Here is a 17,350-nt window from a genome sequence, read left to right as displayed (position 1 = left end):
TATTTAGTGGCTCTCTTTGACGGAAACGTAATTTGTATAATTAGCCGAGTGCACACGGGCGACTGATGGGCTGTGGAGTGTGCAGCTCTCGACGCTAATTGCTCTCGGGGATTCGGGGCGGCTTAAGGCGAGAGATTTGCTTTCTCGCGTCAGGATGGGCAGCTTTCCCTTCAGCTTAAAGCACTATGCAGTTAAGACGTACGCGGTCTTGCCAGAGCCCCTTTCCCAGCGGGGAGAGAGCACCGCCGCCCTTCGGCTCGCCTGCGGGTACCTGCAAGGGCCAGATCCTGCCAGCACGCCCGCACTGTGGTGGCACTGCACGGCACTGGAACAGAACGTGAACTCTCAGCTCCCATCCTCTTTTCTCACTTTCTTTCTGCAAGCAAATTAGTATTATATTTTTTCCCTCTTACTAACAGAAAAAGGGGTAATTTGGAAACGTTTCTCGTGGTCGAAATAATTTTATTTTATTCAGAATATACAGTTTAATTCCTCTATCTACAATTATTTACAGGGTTAAAATAACATCGAAAAAAGTCTCTGGAAAAGTTGAGGTCATAGATTTCAAGGCACCAATGATAGTGTCCACAGCTGAGCCAAAAATTGTCCGTATTGTATAAAAAAGGGTTTCCTTTGAAATGCAATAAGTTACATGCACAAGCTTTACACATTTTAATCTTTTTGTTTCTTTTCCCTTTTAAAAATTCCCCATATGCATTCCTTTCGTTATTATTCCTTAACAGTAAAACACAGGAGTCCAAGGAACAACAACAAAAAAATAATAAAATAATAAGGGCCAGGCTCTAATAAATCGTCCCAGAGGCCAGCGCTAACGGGTGCTGTAGGGAGCCGTGGGGTTGGAGGTGGGAGTTGATGGAGTTGGCAGCGGGGTACCAGGAAGTGGAGCTCTCCAGGTAGCTGGATGCAGGGGACGGGTTGGAGTTTGGAGGGTGAGCGTGTGCGTGGGCATGATGGCTGAGGGAGCGGGACGAGCCCTGAGGTTCCCAAACCGCAGGTGACTGTGGAGAGTTGCAGGCCATGGGGTCGCTGGAGCTGGGGCTGTGCTCCGGAGGCATCTCCCCGTTTTTCATGATCTTCTTGATCTTGGATCTTTTATTCTGAAACCAGATTTTCACCTAGGAGCGGGGCAGGAGGAGAGGAGAAGGGAGGAAAGAGGGAGTGGGGAGGGAAAGCGACACCATTAATGCCCGCCTGGCAAGCCGGTGCTTCGCGGCTGCGGCGCCCCGCACCCCGCCGCCCTCCCGCCCCTCCGCGGGGGCCGATCCAGACCTTCCCGCGGCACCGGGCTGAACCTGGGGTTATGGACCCTCCAGGCCGGGCCGGGCCGAGCAGAGCCACTCGTGGTACCTGTGTCTGCGTGAGTCCCAGGGAGGCTGCCAGCTCGGCCCGCTCGGGCAGGGCGAGGTACTGGGTCTTCTGAAACCTCCTCTGCAACGCTGCCAGCTGAAAGCTGGAATAAATAGTCCGGGGTTTGCGCACTTTCTTTGGTTTGCCGTTCACCATCCGCACCTCTGGCTCCGCCACCTCCTTCTCTGCACGGGCGCAAGAGCGGGAGAGAGACGCAGACGTTAAGTTCGCGACAGGCTCCTCTCCGCGCCGCGCAGCCTGCGCCGCCGGGGCGGCATCCCGCCCGCGGGCCGGGCCGGGCAGCGGCGCCGGCCCGACGGGCCCCTGCGGCTTCCCCCGGGGCTCCCGCAGCCGGGCGGCGGCCCCGCGCAGCCTCCGCCGGCTCCCCGCGGTGAGACGGGGGGGAACCCGCTCCCTCCACACCGACGTCGGCCACCCCTGGCCCTCCTCCGCCTCCCACGCCCGTCCCGGGCATCCTGCCGGGCGCGCAGCGCTGCGCGGGCGGGAGCGCAGGGCATGCGCGGCCGCCGCGGGCGTTGGGAGGATGGTTGGGGCCCTGCTGGGAAGAGCTCGGTCCGGAGCGGAGTCGGACTCAAGGCTTTGACCACATCCTCCGCACGCCCGCGCCTCCCCCCTGCCGCCGCCGGCGTGTCCCCAAGCGCCGCCGCGACCGCACTCGTCCCAGCCAAGCCCCAGCCGCTTGGCTTCACCACGGGTTTTTTTTTTTTTTCTTCCTGACCCCTTTTTCTTTTTCTTTTTCTTTTTCTTTTTCTTTTTCTTTTTCTTTTTCTTTTTCTTTCTTTCTTTTTTTTTTTTTTTTCCCTACAGCAAGTTACAAATAAGTAAAGAACTTCAACCACGACGCTTTCTGGTGAAAAACCCTCCCGGCTTCGCAGCCCCGCCACGGCTGGGCTCCCCCTCCCAGTCTCCTCCTCCGCCCCTCCAGCACAGGGAGAAGGAAACTTTCTTCAACACCGCGAACCTGAGTTTGAGACACGCAACAAGGCTCGGCTATTTTCTCCCTCTTCCTGCGGGGGGAAGGAGGAGGGAGGTAGCCGTGGGGGCCCGGGGGCAACTGACAGAAGCGCTAAAGCACTAGTCCTACGATTTGTAGTTTAGATCATGCGGGCTGGTCAAAAAGAATAGACCAGTAGACCAGCTCTCCACTTTTTCCTCCCACCCCAAAATTTTCTTCCCCCCCCCCCCCCCCCCATTTATTTATTTATTTTTAGTTTCCCTTCTGGTTCAGGGAAAGGCGCATCCCCGTGGTCCGTGGGTCAGGGATGTGCCGGGGCGCGCTCCCCCAGCCTCCCCAAAGCCACGGGAGCTTCCCACACACTCCCGGCCCTCACCTGGCTGGCTGGCGGAGCTCTGGACGCGGTTGTAAGCCCCGCTGTACTGGTGGTAGGGGCTGGCGTAGCTGTAGTCTGCATAGGCTTTGGCAGGATAGTTCCCGGCAGATCCGTTCATGCCGTGGTACTGATACTGGTAGGGGTTGAGTGCTTTGCCGTAGGAAGCCGAGGTAGGCGAGCAGTAGCCGTGCGGGGCTCCCCCCGCCGGGCTGTAGTAGTCGGAATCCGTAGCCGAGGACTCGGGTAAAGTGGGAGATTCCTGGGACGGGTGGTGCATGGCTGCAGCCGTCTGAAAAGGAGCTTGGAAGTCGCCGGATCTGATGTTGGGGACCCTTCTGTCAAATACTCCTGTCATAGCTCGGAGCCGGCGGCGGGCTGGGGCTGGCGGCGGGGCTGCTCGGGTCTAAGCAGACATGTCTGGGGGAGGAGGCTGCGGCGCGGTGTCTGTCTCCGGCAGACTGCTGGCTGGGGCGCAGCATAGGCTTGGTTAAATCCTTAATTGCGCTCTTACGCACAGCAGGGTGGATCGGGTTCCATTGGCCAGAGCAATCGGGAGCAGCGACACCCTAACTCGTCCAACTAGTTTAGCACAACAAAGCTTCGGCTAAAAAAAAAAAAAAAAAAAAAAGAGGGGGGGAAAAAAAGAGGAAAAAAAGTCCCATTCAACCTCTTTTTTAAGTGAATACCAACAGCAAACTCCGAGTCGGAGCGTCGCGACTGGGAGGTTTCCGGCTCCCCCCACCCCTGCAGCCGGCGAGGGGGCACGGCGAGCCCCGCCGCCCTGCAGCCCGGTGCCCCCGCACCTCCTCCCGCAGGGCCCTGGGGGAGGGCTGCAGCCAGGCCCCTCGGATTTGCTGTTTGCTCCCCCCTGGCTACGCTGATGGCTTGGGAGCACCGCACCGGGCACTCCTGGTTCCCAACTCGATTTCTGATCTGGTGACAATAACCATCAGTCTGACCGTGCTGTTTCCTTCGGATCGTCCTCCTTCCCCGGGGGAACGCCGTCTGGGACCTCCGCGCTAAATACAGCAAACCCTATTACCCCCAACTATCTTGAATTTTAGTTACATCATTTCCTGCATTTCCAAGACCCTAGAACGGCCCGGAGCCAGGCGGGAGACTCCCGGCATGATGCCCGGCCGTGGGGCTGTGGGGGAGCTCCTAGTGGCACCATACGGCCTAGGGGCACCCGCGCCGCGGATGTTGCGAAAGGCGACCTGCCCGTAGCACGATGGCCACGGGCGGAGAGCCCCCGACTCTCTCGCCAGCTCCGGCGCCCCTCCGGGTGCGCTTGTGACTGCTCGGCCCCACGAGTGTGCGCTCCTCACCCGCCCGGGGCGGTGCTCACCGTCTGGTCCGGCTGCGGCCCAGGGTCAGGAGCCCCTCATGAAGGGAGCTCAAATCACTCTCACGCGTGGGCAGGACGACTGTGAGGCCGTCGTGGGGTTTCTCCACTTGGAGGTTGTCGCAAGAACCCTCTTTCCGGGTGACAGCCCCCCAGAAGTGACCGGCGCTGTGCGGGGGTGTCCTCCTCACAGCACTCTGGCCAGCAGCACCCTCCTTCACCTGCACCCGTTCTTTCGCGCCCATCTACGCACTCAGGTCCCAGGCAACGCGCTCTATGGCTGGGCCGGGGAGAGCCACGGGCTGGTGATGCCCGTCCCTGGTGATTTTACAGCAGTGCTGCAAAAAAAAAGGATCAAATTTTACTAGACACTAAGGAAAACAAATAAAAGGCTGTTTTCAGTGACCTGGAGTTGTAGATTTTTCTGAAGTTGTTTACTCTCCAGATTTAGCCTGTTTGCTCACCGAAGATCTCCCAGCCAGCTGAGTAACACTTGTAACACAACCGTGCATGTTGTACTTGAACTTATTGTTTGCTTTGGAAATGTCCACAGCTCATATAAAATCACATTAAACAAATCCCTAAGCATTTCATTCTATGAATCACTTACTTAAATCCATTAGAAATATCTCCCCCTCACACCTTTTTTTTTTTTTTTTTGTAAAGAGAGGAACCGGAGAGAGATATATATGTTTACGACTGGGGAAGGGGAGAGCAAATTTATTAAAGCTCCCAGTTTGCATCTAGCTGGAAGGGTCGGTAGAGGTTTTAAGCAGATGAAGAGGGGGAGAGGGGGGAGGAAAGCCCATTTGTGTCATAAATTCCAGGGCACTGCACTTCAACACGTCCGGGCAGGAAGGTGCCGTTTTAAGGGAGAGAACGGGAGAGGAGAGGGGCGCCTGCCTCGCACCCAGCCCCGGCAGCTCTGGGGCCGTGGTGGGTCCCGGCCAAGCCGTCCCGACACGGCTGCTTGTATAGCTCCCCGGGGAAATCTGGATCGGTTTCCTGCAGCAGAGAAAGTTTGTTCTTGTTTTATTCAGTAGCAGAGCAGGGGACAAAAAAAAGTTTCGATATTAAAAGGAAAAAAAAAAAAAAAAGCAGAAGCCCACCAGATCCAACCGCAAACCCCCCAAGCTGATTTTTTTCTGAAGGCATCCGCCGCCGTTGCAGTCCGTGCGAGGATTACGGGGCTGAGGGCACACAAATCCGCCTGTTTGCGGGTTTCCTGCCCCCCGTCCTTCCCAGCCCGAACCCGATTTTCTTGCCTTTCTGCTGTTTTCCCCCAGCGGTTTTTATTTAACACATCCGGTGGGAGCGGGCGGTTCGGAGGGAGCCGGAGTCTGTTTTCCATTTCACAATATGGTCATTGTTTACCGGCACATGCCCGCCGCGTCGCCTGAGCGGCTGCCCGGGGCCCCCGCGGCCGGTCCGGGCCCGAGCCCCGCTGCCGCTCGGGGGAGGCGGGCGGCCGTGTCCGTGTGTCCGGGCAGCGCCGCCGCTGCCGGCTCGGGGCGCGGGGGCGCCGCGGCCGCCCCGGAGGCGCGCGCTGGCCGTGCCCGTGGCAAGAGCGCCCCGGCGTGGCCGCGGGCCCGCAGCGCCGCCCGCTACCTGCGCGCCGCCCCTCCCGCCCCGCCGCCGCCGCCGCCCCCGCCGGGGCCAGACTGAGCGGCGGCGGCGGGCGCGGAGCCGGGCGGCCCCGCCAGCGCTGTCCCCGCAGGGCACGGGGACCGGGGCGCGGGAGCCGCCGGGCCGGCGGCCGCGGCAGGACAACGCGGCGATTGTTCCCGCCTGCGCCTGGGAGCTGCCGCGGGGGCCGGGCGCTGGGGCCCCGACCGAGCCCCACGGCGGGCCGGGCGCTGTGTCCCGGCCGGTGCCCGCCGGCCGCCCCGCCCTTCCCCGGTCCTGGCTCGGGAGCATCCCCACCGGCTGAACCCTCCGCCCGGGTTCACAGAGCGCTCTCCGTCCCCGCTCGCTCTGCAGCGCTTTGTTTCCAGCCAACGAGCGAAGTATTTCGGATGAGCCTTTCAGACTTTTGGATAAAATCTTGCAATTGTTCACAGAAAATCTTTCACTTTCTGGATAAAATATTCTCTCTTGGGCACCGAGTTTTTGCTGGAAACTTTATTTGCACGGAAATTGCTGGCAAAGAATGAAAGGAAATTTTTTCCCTTCCTTAAAAAAAAAAAAAAAGCCCCAAACAGCCCTCCGCAGTGGAAACATGGATTAACTCTTGTTTTACAGCATCAGAACATGGTGATTGCCATTCAACAACTTCAACAACTGAGGACTTTCCTCACCTTAGGCTTAGGACTTGTTTACCTAGGGGAGTATTTTCAGAATGAAGAGGCGAAGGGACTGAAAGTCCTTGTGTTCTCACCTAAGGCCAAAAAGAAATTCTGCTTCAAAGTAAAAAGTCTTGTAATTTTCACTATGGGCAAAATCTATTGAGGATCCAGTGGAGAGGGCTAGTGAACTGCCCAGAAGGATGTTCACAAGACAGTGATAAAGGGAGAAATGCAGGAAAGGATTTTGGGAAGCAGCAACTGGAAGCAGGAAAGGAGAAATAAACGTGACAGAAAACTCAGGGAAGGCATCTAAGACTTTTTGTTCACATTTCAGTAGCTTTCTGAAGAGCCCTTGGCTTTGGGTGCAGCTGGTTCAGAGAGAGGAAAATGGGCATGTCTCCACCTAGGCACAACATGCTCTGCCTTGGGGAACTTAAGTCACTCCTAAAGGAAAGGATATTTGTGTTCCTGTGAAGGTCATTTGTGTTGATGGAAGGATGCACATGTGAACTTGGGATCAAAGCCTGTCTGGCCCCTCAAACACTGGTGCAGGCACTGATTTAGCCCTCCATCCCAAAGCGTCCACTAGGTTCTGGTAATTTCCCACCCCTGGAACACTGTTTTCTCTTCCAGTTTCTTGTGCATGCCCAAGAAACTCTGGGCCTCCAGTTAATGAAGCAAACCTGTCACTTTGGCATTTCCATAGCTGATGGACTCACTGCCAGGCTTGGCCACAGACTAGGCTCTGCTGGCCTCACTTGTCCAGCCTGTAAATTGCACAGCGCATAAAAACTGTGACATGCAATGTTAGGAATTAGAATTTTCTTTTTAGGGCAAACAGTGACTGTCTCTTTCACTTGCCAAGCAGCTGACATGACAAGTGTACACTTGCACCTATTTCCCCCAAATTGCACCAACATGGGTGAAGAGAGGAGCTAGGGGTCCTTGTTAAGGTCAGCTGTAGCAGGCTGAGCCAAAGGTGGGGGACAAGATGACGTTAAGAGATTTCCTGGAGATGCAAGACTCCTGCCTGCATCCCCCTTTCCCTTCTTTCTCAGGGCATGCCTTCCAGGGTTGCTGAAGCGTTGCTTAGCTGTTTCTTGATGCATCACAACCTTCCCAAGGCAAGGCATTGCCTTGCAGTCCCAGCTGAGTCATGGCCTGCTCCTCCAGAAAGGGAAATACTCAGTGAACCTCACCATTCCTTTACCTTTCGGAGTTCCGTCCACATGAACTCATGGGGCAGATGGGGGAACTCACATTATTCTTCCATTCAAGGGCTCAACATGGATGTGACCCATCTCAACAAATATGGAGATCTGCTCTGGGCTGGGCAGGGTCTCTCAGGAAAAGCCTGTCCTACTCTTTTTTTTCCCATTTCCAGCCCATGTGCTTCCATTGCAGTGTAACACTGGCTTTTTTCTAAGGTCATGGAGGCCATCAGAGAACCATCATCAGAAAACCCAACTTCTCCCAATGGAGTTATTCTACCCGCCTTCTCCTCAGGTAGCTGGGTGTTGTTGTTCCAATAACTGTGGGTTCTTCAACTGATGTGAGGCCCAGTGTTTTCCAAGAAAGCCAAGACACAAAGCAGATGGAGCCCTCTCCAGATCTGCAGTTTGGGTCAGCAGTGAGAGCTGCAGAAGCATGGCTCCTTGTGCAGTTGCCTCAAGTTTCCATAACAGATGTTTGAACATGGATCTGGAGCCACATGGGCAAAGCTGCTGCTGGAGCTCTTGCTCTGATGCAGAGCATGAGCCAGCACCACTGGAGAGCTGAATGTAAAATCTCTCTTTGCCAGAAACACTACAGGGAAAATATTTGCTCTAGCTGCCCTTGCTGCCCAGCAGCAGTGCCACAGGGCACTGCAGACGTCTGGCACGGCAGACGGTGATGGCAGTGACATACTGGGAAGGGTCTCCAGCCAAGAGCAGAGGAGGAAAGGACCTCAGCTGTGGTAGCAGGAGGGGCAGGCATGAATGACTTCAGGAAATTCAGCATCCTGGATGAGTGGGCAGCTGGGCTGGATGACTGTAATGATCTTTTCAGGCCTTAAAATTTATTACTGCAGCTTTTAGCTCCGGGTAGCCAAAGGCAGTTGCTCCTCGAGGAAGAGGGTTGATTCATCTCCAGCACAGGCATTCACCCTGCTTATTCTCTCTCACCTGTCACATCTCCTTCAGCTGTAACTCACTTGTCGGCCTCTCAGATAGGAGCAGGGTTGCTGCCTCTCTGCAGGACTTCAGATGTGAGATAAATCCCTTTGCATCCCAATGCCACAGGAATGCTTTCCTAGATCTCTGACATCCCTGTTAAAAGATGACCGGCCAAAGAATTTGAGGCACAGCTCTTCAGGCCCTTTGGAGTGATTTCAGTGGGGCAGGGCAGGGCAGGGCAGGGCTGCTGGCTGAGGGGCTCAGGGAAGCCCGCCTCCGGGCCCTTGTGGATTTTAACTTACAAATCTCAGGAATTAAGCTTGCAATTTTCCTTTTGCTCTTTTAATAATGATCTAATATGTTGTTTTCCTATAGAGGTCAGCCAAACTTTTATAATTTAGACCTTGAAGGATTTGCAGATGATGGCAGCCTTAGGAAAAACTCTTGAAAACTCCTGCTTAGCTAATGCCTGTGTAATCAGCTCAAGTCAGGCAGTGTTAAACCATACAAATCCATGAAGAAATTAAATGGTGGGAACAGTGAATATGGGAAGGGACACTGAGCAAGGGACAAGGACACCTTGCAGGTTAAAGATCAAAGTGGCAAATGCACATCTCTTGTCATATGGTTCTGTCCCTATTACTTATTCCTTACACGGTCTGCTTGGTCTTATCTATTAAGTTTATCAATATGCACTCACCATATATGCTACATACTCTAGCTAGCAGTAGAATATATCTACAAAATGACTTAATAACTTGCATCTGTCATAAAACCCGCTTTATGTCCAGTTCTTCAGTTATAGCCTTTTTAGTAATATTTTAAAAGTAAATACATGCTTGGCTTTGCGCATGTAATTCCAGGGCTATATTAGTTTATTTCATCTCATCTGCTGCCTTAGGTTTTGTGTCCTTCACTGAAACATACACTACCATAATTCAAACTTTGTCTCCTAAAAGTTCCCTATGCAGTACAGGGGAACCTTCTTCTCTTTCATCTTTCACAATCCAGTCTGCAGCTGCGAGCAGCCCTGCAGGGAAGTTGGATGTCACTGGCTGCGTTGTCAGTGCTGTCTCTTCAAGGGGCTCTGTAAGGTCACCACCATATTTATAAGCATAGAGGAAAAGACTTTTCTTTTTCTGGTATCCATGTTTGAATTACATCTTTGTCCTTGAAAGAGGGCCTGCTGCAAGAAACATCAAGATGCTCTACTTTAAGATTCATTTTATGTTCCTGTGAAGATCTTAATTTATTGGAAAAATGGAGGTTATTTTCTTCTTCAGCTAGGATTTCTTCATCACAATGTTCTCTAGTCAGTGACTGAAAAATAGCACTTGGGGCTGTATTATTTTTGCTTCTGCAAGCCAAGTTCTTTTATTATTAAGAAAATGCCTTGGTTTGGGAATGAGAAATAAGGTGGTTTTCTTCAGAGACAGATTTTGAATATGAAGGCACATATTTTGAGGAAAAGTATCACCTGGCTGGATACCTACAGAAGGAAAAGGATTTTCATTAAGGATATTTAAGTGAAAATACATTTGGATTTAAAATAAGACATGTTTTACAATTTTTATTTCTTTATTTCTTTATTTTCTTTTTATGCTTTCAAAAAACATAAATTAATCTTTGAAAAAAGGTCCAAAAGGTTAGGGTGGCTTCTACATGACTCATCATACCTTTTCATGAAGATGCCTTCTTTTCCAAGTGAGATCTTTGGATCAAGCAGAAGATGGAAGAAAGATGGAGACATGACCAAATGAGGTTGTATGGCTCATACTGTGCAGGAAACCAGAGGAAATGATTGCTGTGTTCCCTTCTGGTCTTCAAATTTTTTTCTCAGTTTAATAAAAAGTTCCACTTTTTCCTCACATGCTGCCAAATAATGTCACATCACCCTGATTTGGGAATTATTCTGTATTAGAAATGGTGCATGTGTGATGATGCCTGGCTTTGGGACTTTTTCTCACTTGAAAGAAGAGCAGTTAACCCTACAGCTCTTTAAAACAAGGTGTGCATGGCCACATCTTCCTTTTCCCCTGATGTCCAGGGGGAGCCCACCTGACACAAACCACCACCATGATCCACATCCTGCTAAACCAATAGAAAGGGTCTCCACTGGCTCCAGTGGGAGTAGATGGAAGTTTTGTGTGCCCAGGTTCCCTCTCCTGGTTCAATACCTGGAGCCACAGAGCTGTAGCTTCTGCCTTACCCTATTCATTGCGGCACTCGTGCTTGGCTCTCAGCTGTTCTCTCTCCATCCCACTTTGCTGGAGGACTCTGTGTGATGGGTTGGACATAATATCTTCTCCTCCTCTGGCACTTGTTACAGATCTTAAGCAGCTAAGAAAACCTCATCATGCTTGCTGTTGCTCTTTGCCTCAGTGAACTTGCAGTCTAGAGGAGGTATGGATAGACTGGTGAGTAGAGAAAGCCATTGCCCTTAAGCCTGTCCTCAGCCTTTCTGCTGTGTTATACAAAAGATGACAATTATCCTCTCTGGCTTTGGAAAAGAAGCTAGATAAAATGCAGAGATTATGAAGGGAAGCAGTCATATTACAACAATTCTGGGCAATGAAATAATAGTTGTGGGTGGAACGAAAGGATGGTACAGTGTCATCCAAAGCCGCACTGGTGCCAGTGTGCGTCTTTCCAGCCACAGTCAAAAGAACTTTATGCAGCCCTTTGTTTGCTTACACACTGTGACATAAAAGGTGAAATCTCCCATAGACTGAAGTGACCAGGATGTCATTAGTGTTACTTTACACAGGATTTCAGGGGAGATGGCTTCAGGTGTTCGTGCACAGGATTTGGACTAAGGATCTCTATCAAACCTAGTTCTTTTTTCGGTGAAGTAACTGGTGATGTTGCAGCTTGAATGGAGCAGAGCTCCTTACTGAGGGCTTTGCATTTAATCTTTTCTCACTAGGACTTCAGAAACTAATAGAGTGTTAACAAAAGAGCGAGAATCACATTTTTCTGCACATTTTGTTTTTATAATTGTAATATTATAGTGCTGTTTACTCAACCAATATAAACCCAGTGCTCTTGGCAAATACTTACAATGTGTGTGCTCCGAATTTATTCTTTGCAAAGCAGACTTTACACGCCACAGATGAAAATGCTTCAGCCTCATTTAAATAGGAAATAAAAGGGATTGCATTACTCTATTTCTTTGCTGAAAAAAAAAAGCATTGTCCTCTTTCAGAGTTCAGATTTCATTTTCTTCAAATGAAGTTGTGGTGGTTAGATTTACAAAACCTCTATTCTTTTTTTTTTTTCCACAGATCTGCAAATTTCCTATCTTTAAAGTGTTTGCACAGAGTCAAAAAGGAAACAATAGAAACACAGATCTTCAAGATGGCATGAAAAATGGCAAGAACAAGATTTGAACACTTCCTAATACCAGTGTAACTATGAAACTACTTTTAAATTATTTTTTTCTGAAAATTCTGTTCTTTATTTATGAGGGCAAATCAGAGTGTAAAGTAGAGAAGACATTTCTAAAGATTTTCTTGGACTGTTTAAAGCTACATCTGAAAACATATAGACATGTAATAGAAACAAAGAGACCAAACTACTATTGTGTTTTACACTTTGGCATTTTTGCAAACTTCTGTAATTATGTCTTTTTAGTACATTAAAACAAACAGCAAGGAAATAGAAAATACTTCTTCCACAGCTGTGTTTACTGCCTTAAATGTGGCTTTTTCCCTCAACCAGGCAACCAGTCTGAGATAAGAGGTTTCCCTGCTGTGTAACACAGCATAATCAGAAGCACACACAGCACCTTCCTGGAGTATTCCAACACACGAGTAGTGGAAAATTAAAGCAATAGAATGGAAAAGTCAATAGCTTTTTCCAGTGAGATACATTTGACATAGCAATGACATACTTTCAAAATATATGAATGTACATAAGATCTTGGATAATTCCTTTGAGTGAAAATTCTGTTCATACAGGAGGGAAAGAAAAGAATATTCAAACTTTTTTGAAGAAATCCAAATTTTAATTGAAAAATTTTAAAACATATCCCCATTTTACCACAATGTAAATCATGATTTTCCACTTTCTTTACTACTTTGGGGAGCATATTTTAAATGAAAGTCTAATGAGCTGTTCCTAGTAAAATGAAAATATTTTGTCAAAATTGCAAATATCTGAAAAACAGTTTTTAGTTGAAATCAGCAGCACCTTCAGATATTTCCTACAGAGTTTTAATCTGTTGAGAAATGAAATTGAAATTTTTCTTACCACCGTTTCTGTAGAAGAAATAAGTTGCAAACTCACTGCAGAAAAGTATCTTTCCCTTGAAATTATCAATATTGCTTTCTGATTTTCAGCCATTGCTAATATGATGTAACCACTTTTCAAAAAGTTCAGATAATTTTAGGTGCTGATGTGATGTAACCAATTTTCAAAAAGTTCAGACATTTTTAGGTAGGATTTTATTTCACTGGAAAGTTTGATGGATCTTTTAAAAACTTACTTTGAATTATCACTCCATTGAATGCTGTAGGAATCAGACATTCTGACAAAATTTTTGGGTCACATAAAACATACATTTTTCCTGACTAAAATGAAATATTTTATTTCAACTTTGAGTGTTTCTTTCAGTTCTTTTGTTTTGTATAAAGGAAATGCAAGAAATATTGTAATCACAGAATGAAAATGTGTTGTAAAACGTAAGTATGGACTTTTCAGGCTTCCATACTATTTTTTTTTTCCTTTCAGCATGGACAGCTGAAGATAAAAACCTCAGAAATCTAGTGATGGAATATTTCTGACTAATCAAATTTACAGTTTTTGTTAAAAAACAACCCTGGCTGAAAAAAAGTTATGAGAGCCTACTTTCTTGTTTAAATCAAGCACTGGCCAGTGAAGCATAAGCCCTGACAGCAGATAGGCACTTAGAGAAGGAGGGCCACGAAGTTGATAAGGGGACTGGAACACCTCCCCTATGAAGACAGGCTGAGAAAGTTGGGGCTGTTCAGCCTGGAGAAGAGAAGGTTGTGCAAGGACCTCACAGCACCTGCCACTATGTGAAGGGACCCTACAGGGAAGCCAGGGAGGGACTCTTTGTCAGGAACTGTACTGACAGGACAGGGAGCAATGGTTCAAACTGAAAGAGGGGACATTTAGGTCAAATATATTGAAGGACTTCTTTACTTCCATAAAGTGGAAGAGTGGTGAGGTACTGGAACAGGCTTCCCAGAGAAAATGTGGCTGCCCCATCCATGGAAGTGCTCAAGGCCAGCCTGGAGGCAGGTTTGAGCAACCTGGTCTAGTGAAACGTGTCCCTGCCCATGGCAGGGGGATTGGAACTAAATGATCTTTAAGGTCCCTTCCAACCCAAACTATTCTATGGTTCTGTGTTTCTAAAAGTTCTCAGCAGCTGAAATTTTAAGCAACCTCCTTTGTCTTGTTTGCAGGTTCTGCCCATGAACATTGGGCATAATCTGGTCAGTAACCTTCATTAACAGGGTCTTCGCAGGTTTCCTTATTTTAGCCACATAAAATCCACGTTTCAAGTCTAGGCCAGTACCCTCAGCTTCCACTGCTGACATGAAGAAGGATTGGATGTGTCTCAAGGTGGGATCCCTCTCTCCTAGGAGAGACATTATGGGACAGCTGTGTGGCTGAAACCCTGAACTTCTACCAAGAATATGGTCACACTCAAGTGTTTAGGATACAAGTGGATGCTAATGTAAGCTAATATAACCTGTCAGAAGCACTTTCCAGACCACCTATAATACAGTCTGAATATTTAGCACTGTAAGAGCATATAATCCAGGACAACCACCAAGAACCAGCAAATGAAGGTGGTTTTACTCTGTGTGCACATTTTCCATGAGTTTAATGTCTGACCCTTCAAACTCTTAGTTAAACCCATCCTCTGGCATGAGTGCCATTCCAGGCACTATGGACAGATATTCAATCACAGGGACAAGCGTAGCGTGATCTCAGGAGAAGCTGAAGTCAGAATGCTCCAAACAGAAGTGACACAACTCTTCTTAATAATGAAGACAATTAAACCTCAACACCACAGTCTAAGCAAATGTCAAGGCAAATTCATTACCATCAGCAAATCATGTCAAATGTGTTTTGGAGCTAGGCTGCTCCCACTGGTGCCAGGGGAGCTTAACCATGGGCTTTCCCAGAAGCCAAGTCAGGTCAGCACCCAGCTTCTGCAAATTCTCAGCTTATCATCATGTGCTCTAGTTTACTCATTGGATAAGGCAGAGATAAGAGCCACCAGATGAAATTTTGTGTCTGTGCTGCAGCAGAAGAAGTCGGCTACCTTCTCTTGCAGCACGTTATTTCACCCTTTACTACATCCTCCAGAGCACCTGGCTTTAAAGAGGACTTTGAGAAGTGTTTAGAAATAGTTTTGATTATGAGAGAGCTCAGCAAACTCTGTGTCACAAACTTAATAAGTTAAATACAGGCTATTCCTGAAACTTGGGAGGTGTGTGTTTAACTCAGCCAGTTCACATCCCTGGTGGGCTGGCCTTGTCCAGAATTTCAGTACCCACACTGCTGCACACTTGCTTCCCCCACCCAGAAGAAATAGGAAGAGCAAAAAGAGCAAGAAAACTCCTGACTTGATATAAAGGCAGTTCAATTGGTGAAGAAAAGAGGAAAAAACAGCAAGCAAAGCAAAGGTAACCACCTAACACCTCCCAAGGGCAGACTGATGCCCAGACAGTTGCTGCACTTGGCCACCTTGGAAACCAGCTCTGCATCCCTCCTTCTTCTTCTGGCTCAGGTTTTATTGCTGAACATGATGTTGTAGGGTAGGGAGGTGAACAGCTGCAAAACACTGATCCTTCCTCAAAGGATGTGTGAATTTCTAGGCACTTGTAAACTTTAAATAGCAGAAAAAAAGATACAGGGATAGAGTTGTCCTACCTGTGATGCCTAGAGAGTCCTTTCTTTAGGATGGTATTTGAGACATGGGATGTGAGTTTACTTAAGGAGGATAACTGGATAAGAAGCATTTTTGATTCTCTTTCTTTCAAAAGAAAAATGACTGTTTATTTACACAAACAATGCAATGAACCTTTCTATTCCCTTTCAGAAGAAACCTGGAGTTGCAACTAGTTAAAAACCACTTTCTGCAACACAAAGCACTGTTCTGCTCACTGAGATATTTATAGAGGAAATTAGCACAATTTCTTGATAAGTCTGCTGGATTAAAAAGTGATGTGGCTGGCAAACACAGTTTCCCTTTTTAGCTGCTTGAGCATTTCTGTCATAACAAACATTGTCCCCCAATTGTGGCACCCTTTCCTCTCACAAATTTTTGAGTGGTGCTGGAACACACTCTGATATGATTCCCTTTCATTTCTGACACCGTTATGTCATTTTATGGATTTGTGCTGACAGCATTTCATTTCGACATCATTATAGCATCTCAACTGACTTTCCACACTGAGCACACCAAGAGGCTTTTGTGATGATGCTATACTAAGAACAGTTAGAATAAATAGGTTATTAACGTGATTACAAATAACCTCGCTAAGGAGTAATTATTATGCATGAACATGATTTTCTTGCTTAAATTTTCAGCTGTTGCAAATTTCATATTTTCTATCTTTTACAAATGGTCAAGAGATCCAAGGTATAGGTAAAGCTACCTTGCAACTGGAGGATGCAGAGCCTGGTGGGTTCACAGACTGCTGTTACGGCTAGCAAAAGTGGGCACAGCACTCACCAGGAGTCAGGAGCCAGTTCATCATCTCTGGTTCCTTGGAAGTCAGGTGCCTGAGCTGGGCAGCAAGGTGCTCAGGTGTCTCAATTCCCACCACAGAGAGCGGGAGGAACCAAAGGGGGTTTGACCTGTCAGTGTTAGACCAGTTTCTTAAGGCATGATGGGATGAGATTTTGTTTGGACCATGGTGGTACCAACTGCAAGGGAGACTGGAGAAGTGAAAGGGCAGTTGGAACTAGATGATCTTTAAGGTCCCTTCCAACCTAAACTGTTCTATGTTTTTATGATTCTGTGAATTAGCACCACTGCCTTAATTTAAAAAAAATAAACTTAGGAGAGTCTAGTTCTATCTAAAGAGGTGATGAAAAAGGGAACTGGAGAAAAATACCACAACAGAAAACAACAAAAAAAAGAACCCCTAACCTCCAACATGTCCTCTTATTTCTCTCAGTGCTATGTCTTAGAGATTCATGGCTGCACAAGCCAGGGTGTGCAAAGGAATCCCAGGTGACAAGTCTAAGCCAGATGCCTTTCTGAGGCCTCTGTGATTAGAAGGAATTGATGGTGGGAGAGGTGCTTTTGAAATGACATCCATGTAGGCTGGCAGTGCAGCCTCCTCAGGATCAGGCATCTCCCTGGCTGCCATGGCCGATGTCTCTGGTTCCCAGAGTCGAGAAACACTTCTCATCCAGGCAGCTGGGCTTGCAAGATGCAGACTGTGATGCAGATTGAAATGCAGATTGAGCTCTGGGTGGGAGCCTGAGACAAAAGGACTGCCAACCTTTGGGATAACAAAGGCCACAAAGATGGGTGATCACCATCAAGGTGAACGGACACTGAGAGACACTTCAGCAGTTGGGAATTGCTCATCTTTTGGATAACAGAGGACATGAAGATGGGTGAAAGTCCCTGAGTTGAGGGTCCTCCTCAGAGACACCAGCTCTGGCAGTTTCTGTACTACTGTGCTGTGAATAAATGGAACCAGACATCTGAGACTCTGTTATGAGAAAACTAGAGCCGAACTGGTAAGGAAACCGGATCTGATTGTGTGAGTGGGATGTGCAGACAGTCAAGCAGGGCTCCCATCAGCTCACTGGAGCTGCCTGCTCTGAAGGACCTTCGGTCCTGGCAGT

The 17,350-nt window shown here is 48.4% G+C and overlaps 1 protein-coding gene across 1 annotated transcript; it reads right to left on the bottom strand.

Moving 5' to 3' along the window:
• Window positions 1–445: 445 nt before the first annotated feature.
• DLX5 (distal-less homeobox 5) lies at window positions 446–3,205 on the bottom strand. Its single transcript, XM_048305082.1, has 3 exons — window positions 2,721–3,205; window positions 1,369–1,553; window positions 446–1,136 (listed from the first exon to the last, which is right to left on the bottom strand). Exons 1-3 carry the CDS (start codon window positions 3,073–3,075, stop codon window positions 804–806), a joined length of 873 nt encoding a protein of 290 aa, XP_048161039.1. The 5' UTR covers window positions 3,076–3,205; the 3' UTR covers window positions 446–803.
• Window positions 3,206–17,350: the final 14,145 nt, after the last annotated feature.

Source organism: Corvus hawaiiensis, chromosome 1, assembly GCF_020740725.1.
Source record: "Corvus hawaiiensis isolate bCorHaw1 chromosome 1, bCorHaw1.pri.cur, whole genome shotgun sequence".
Lineage (NCBI taxonomy): Eukaryota > Metazoa > Chordata > Aves > Passeriformes > Corvidae > Corvus > Corvus hawaiiensis.
Note: the sequence above shows the minus strand (reverse complement) of the source record. Positions and strands in the feature narration are given on the sequence as shown.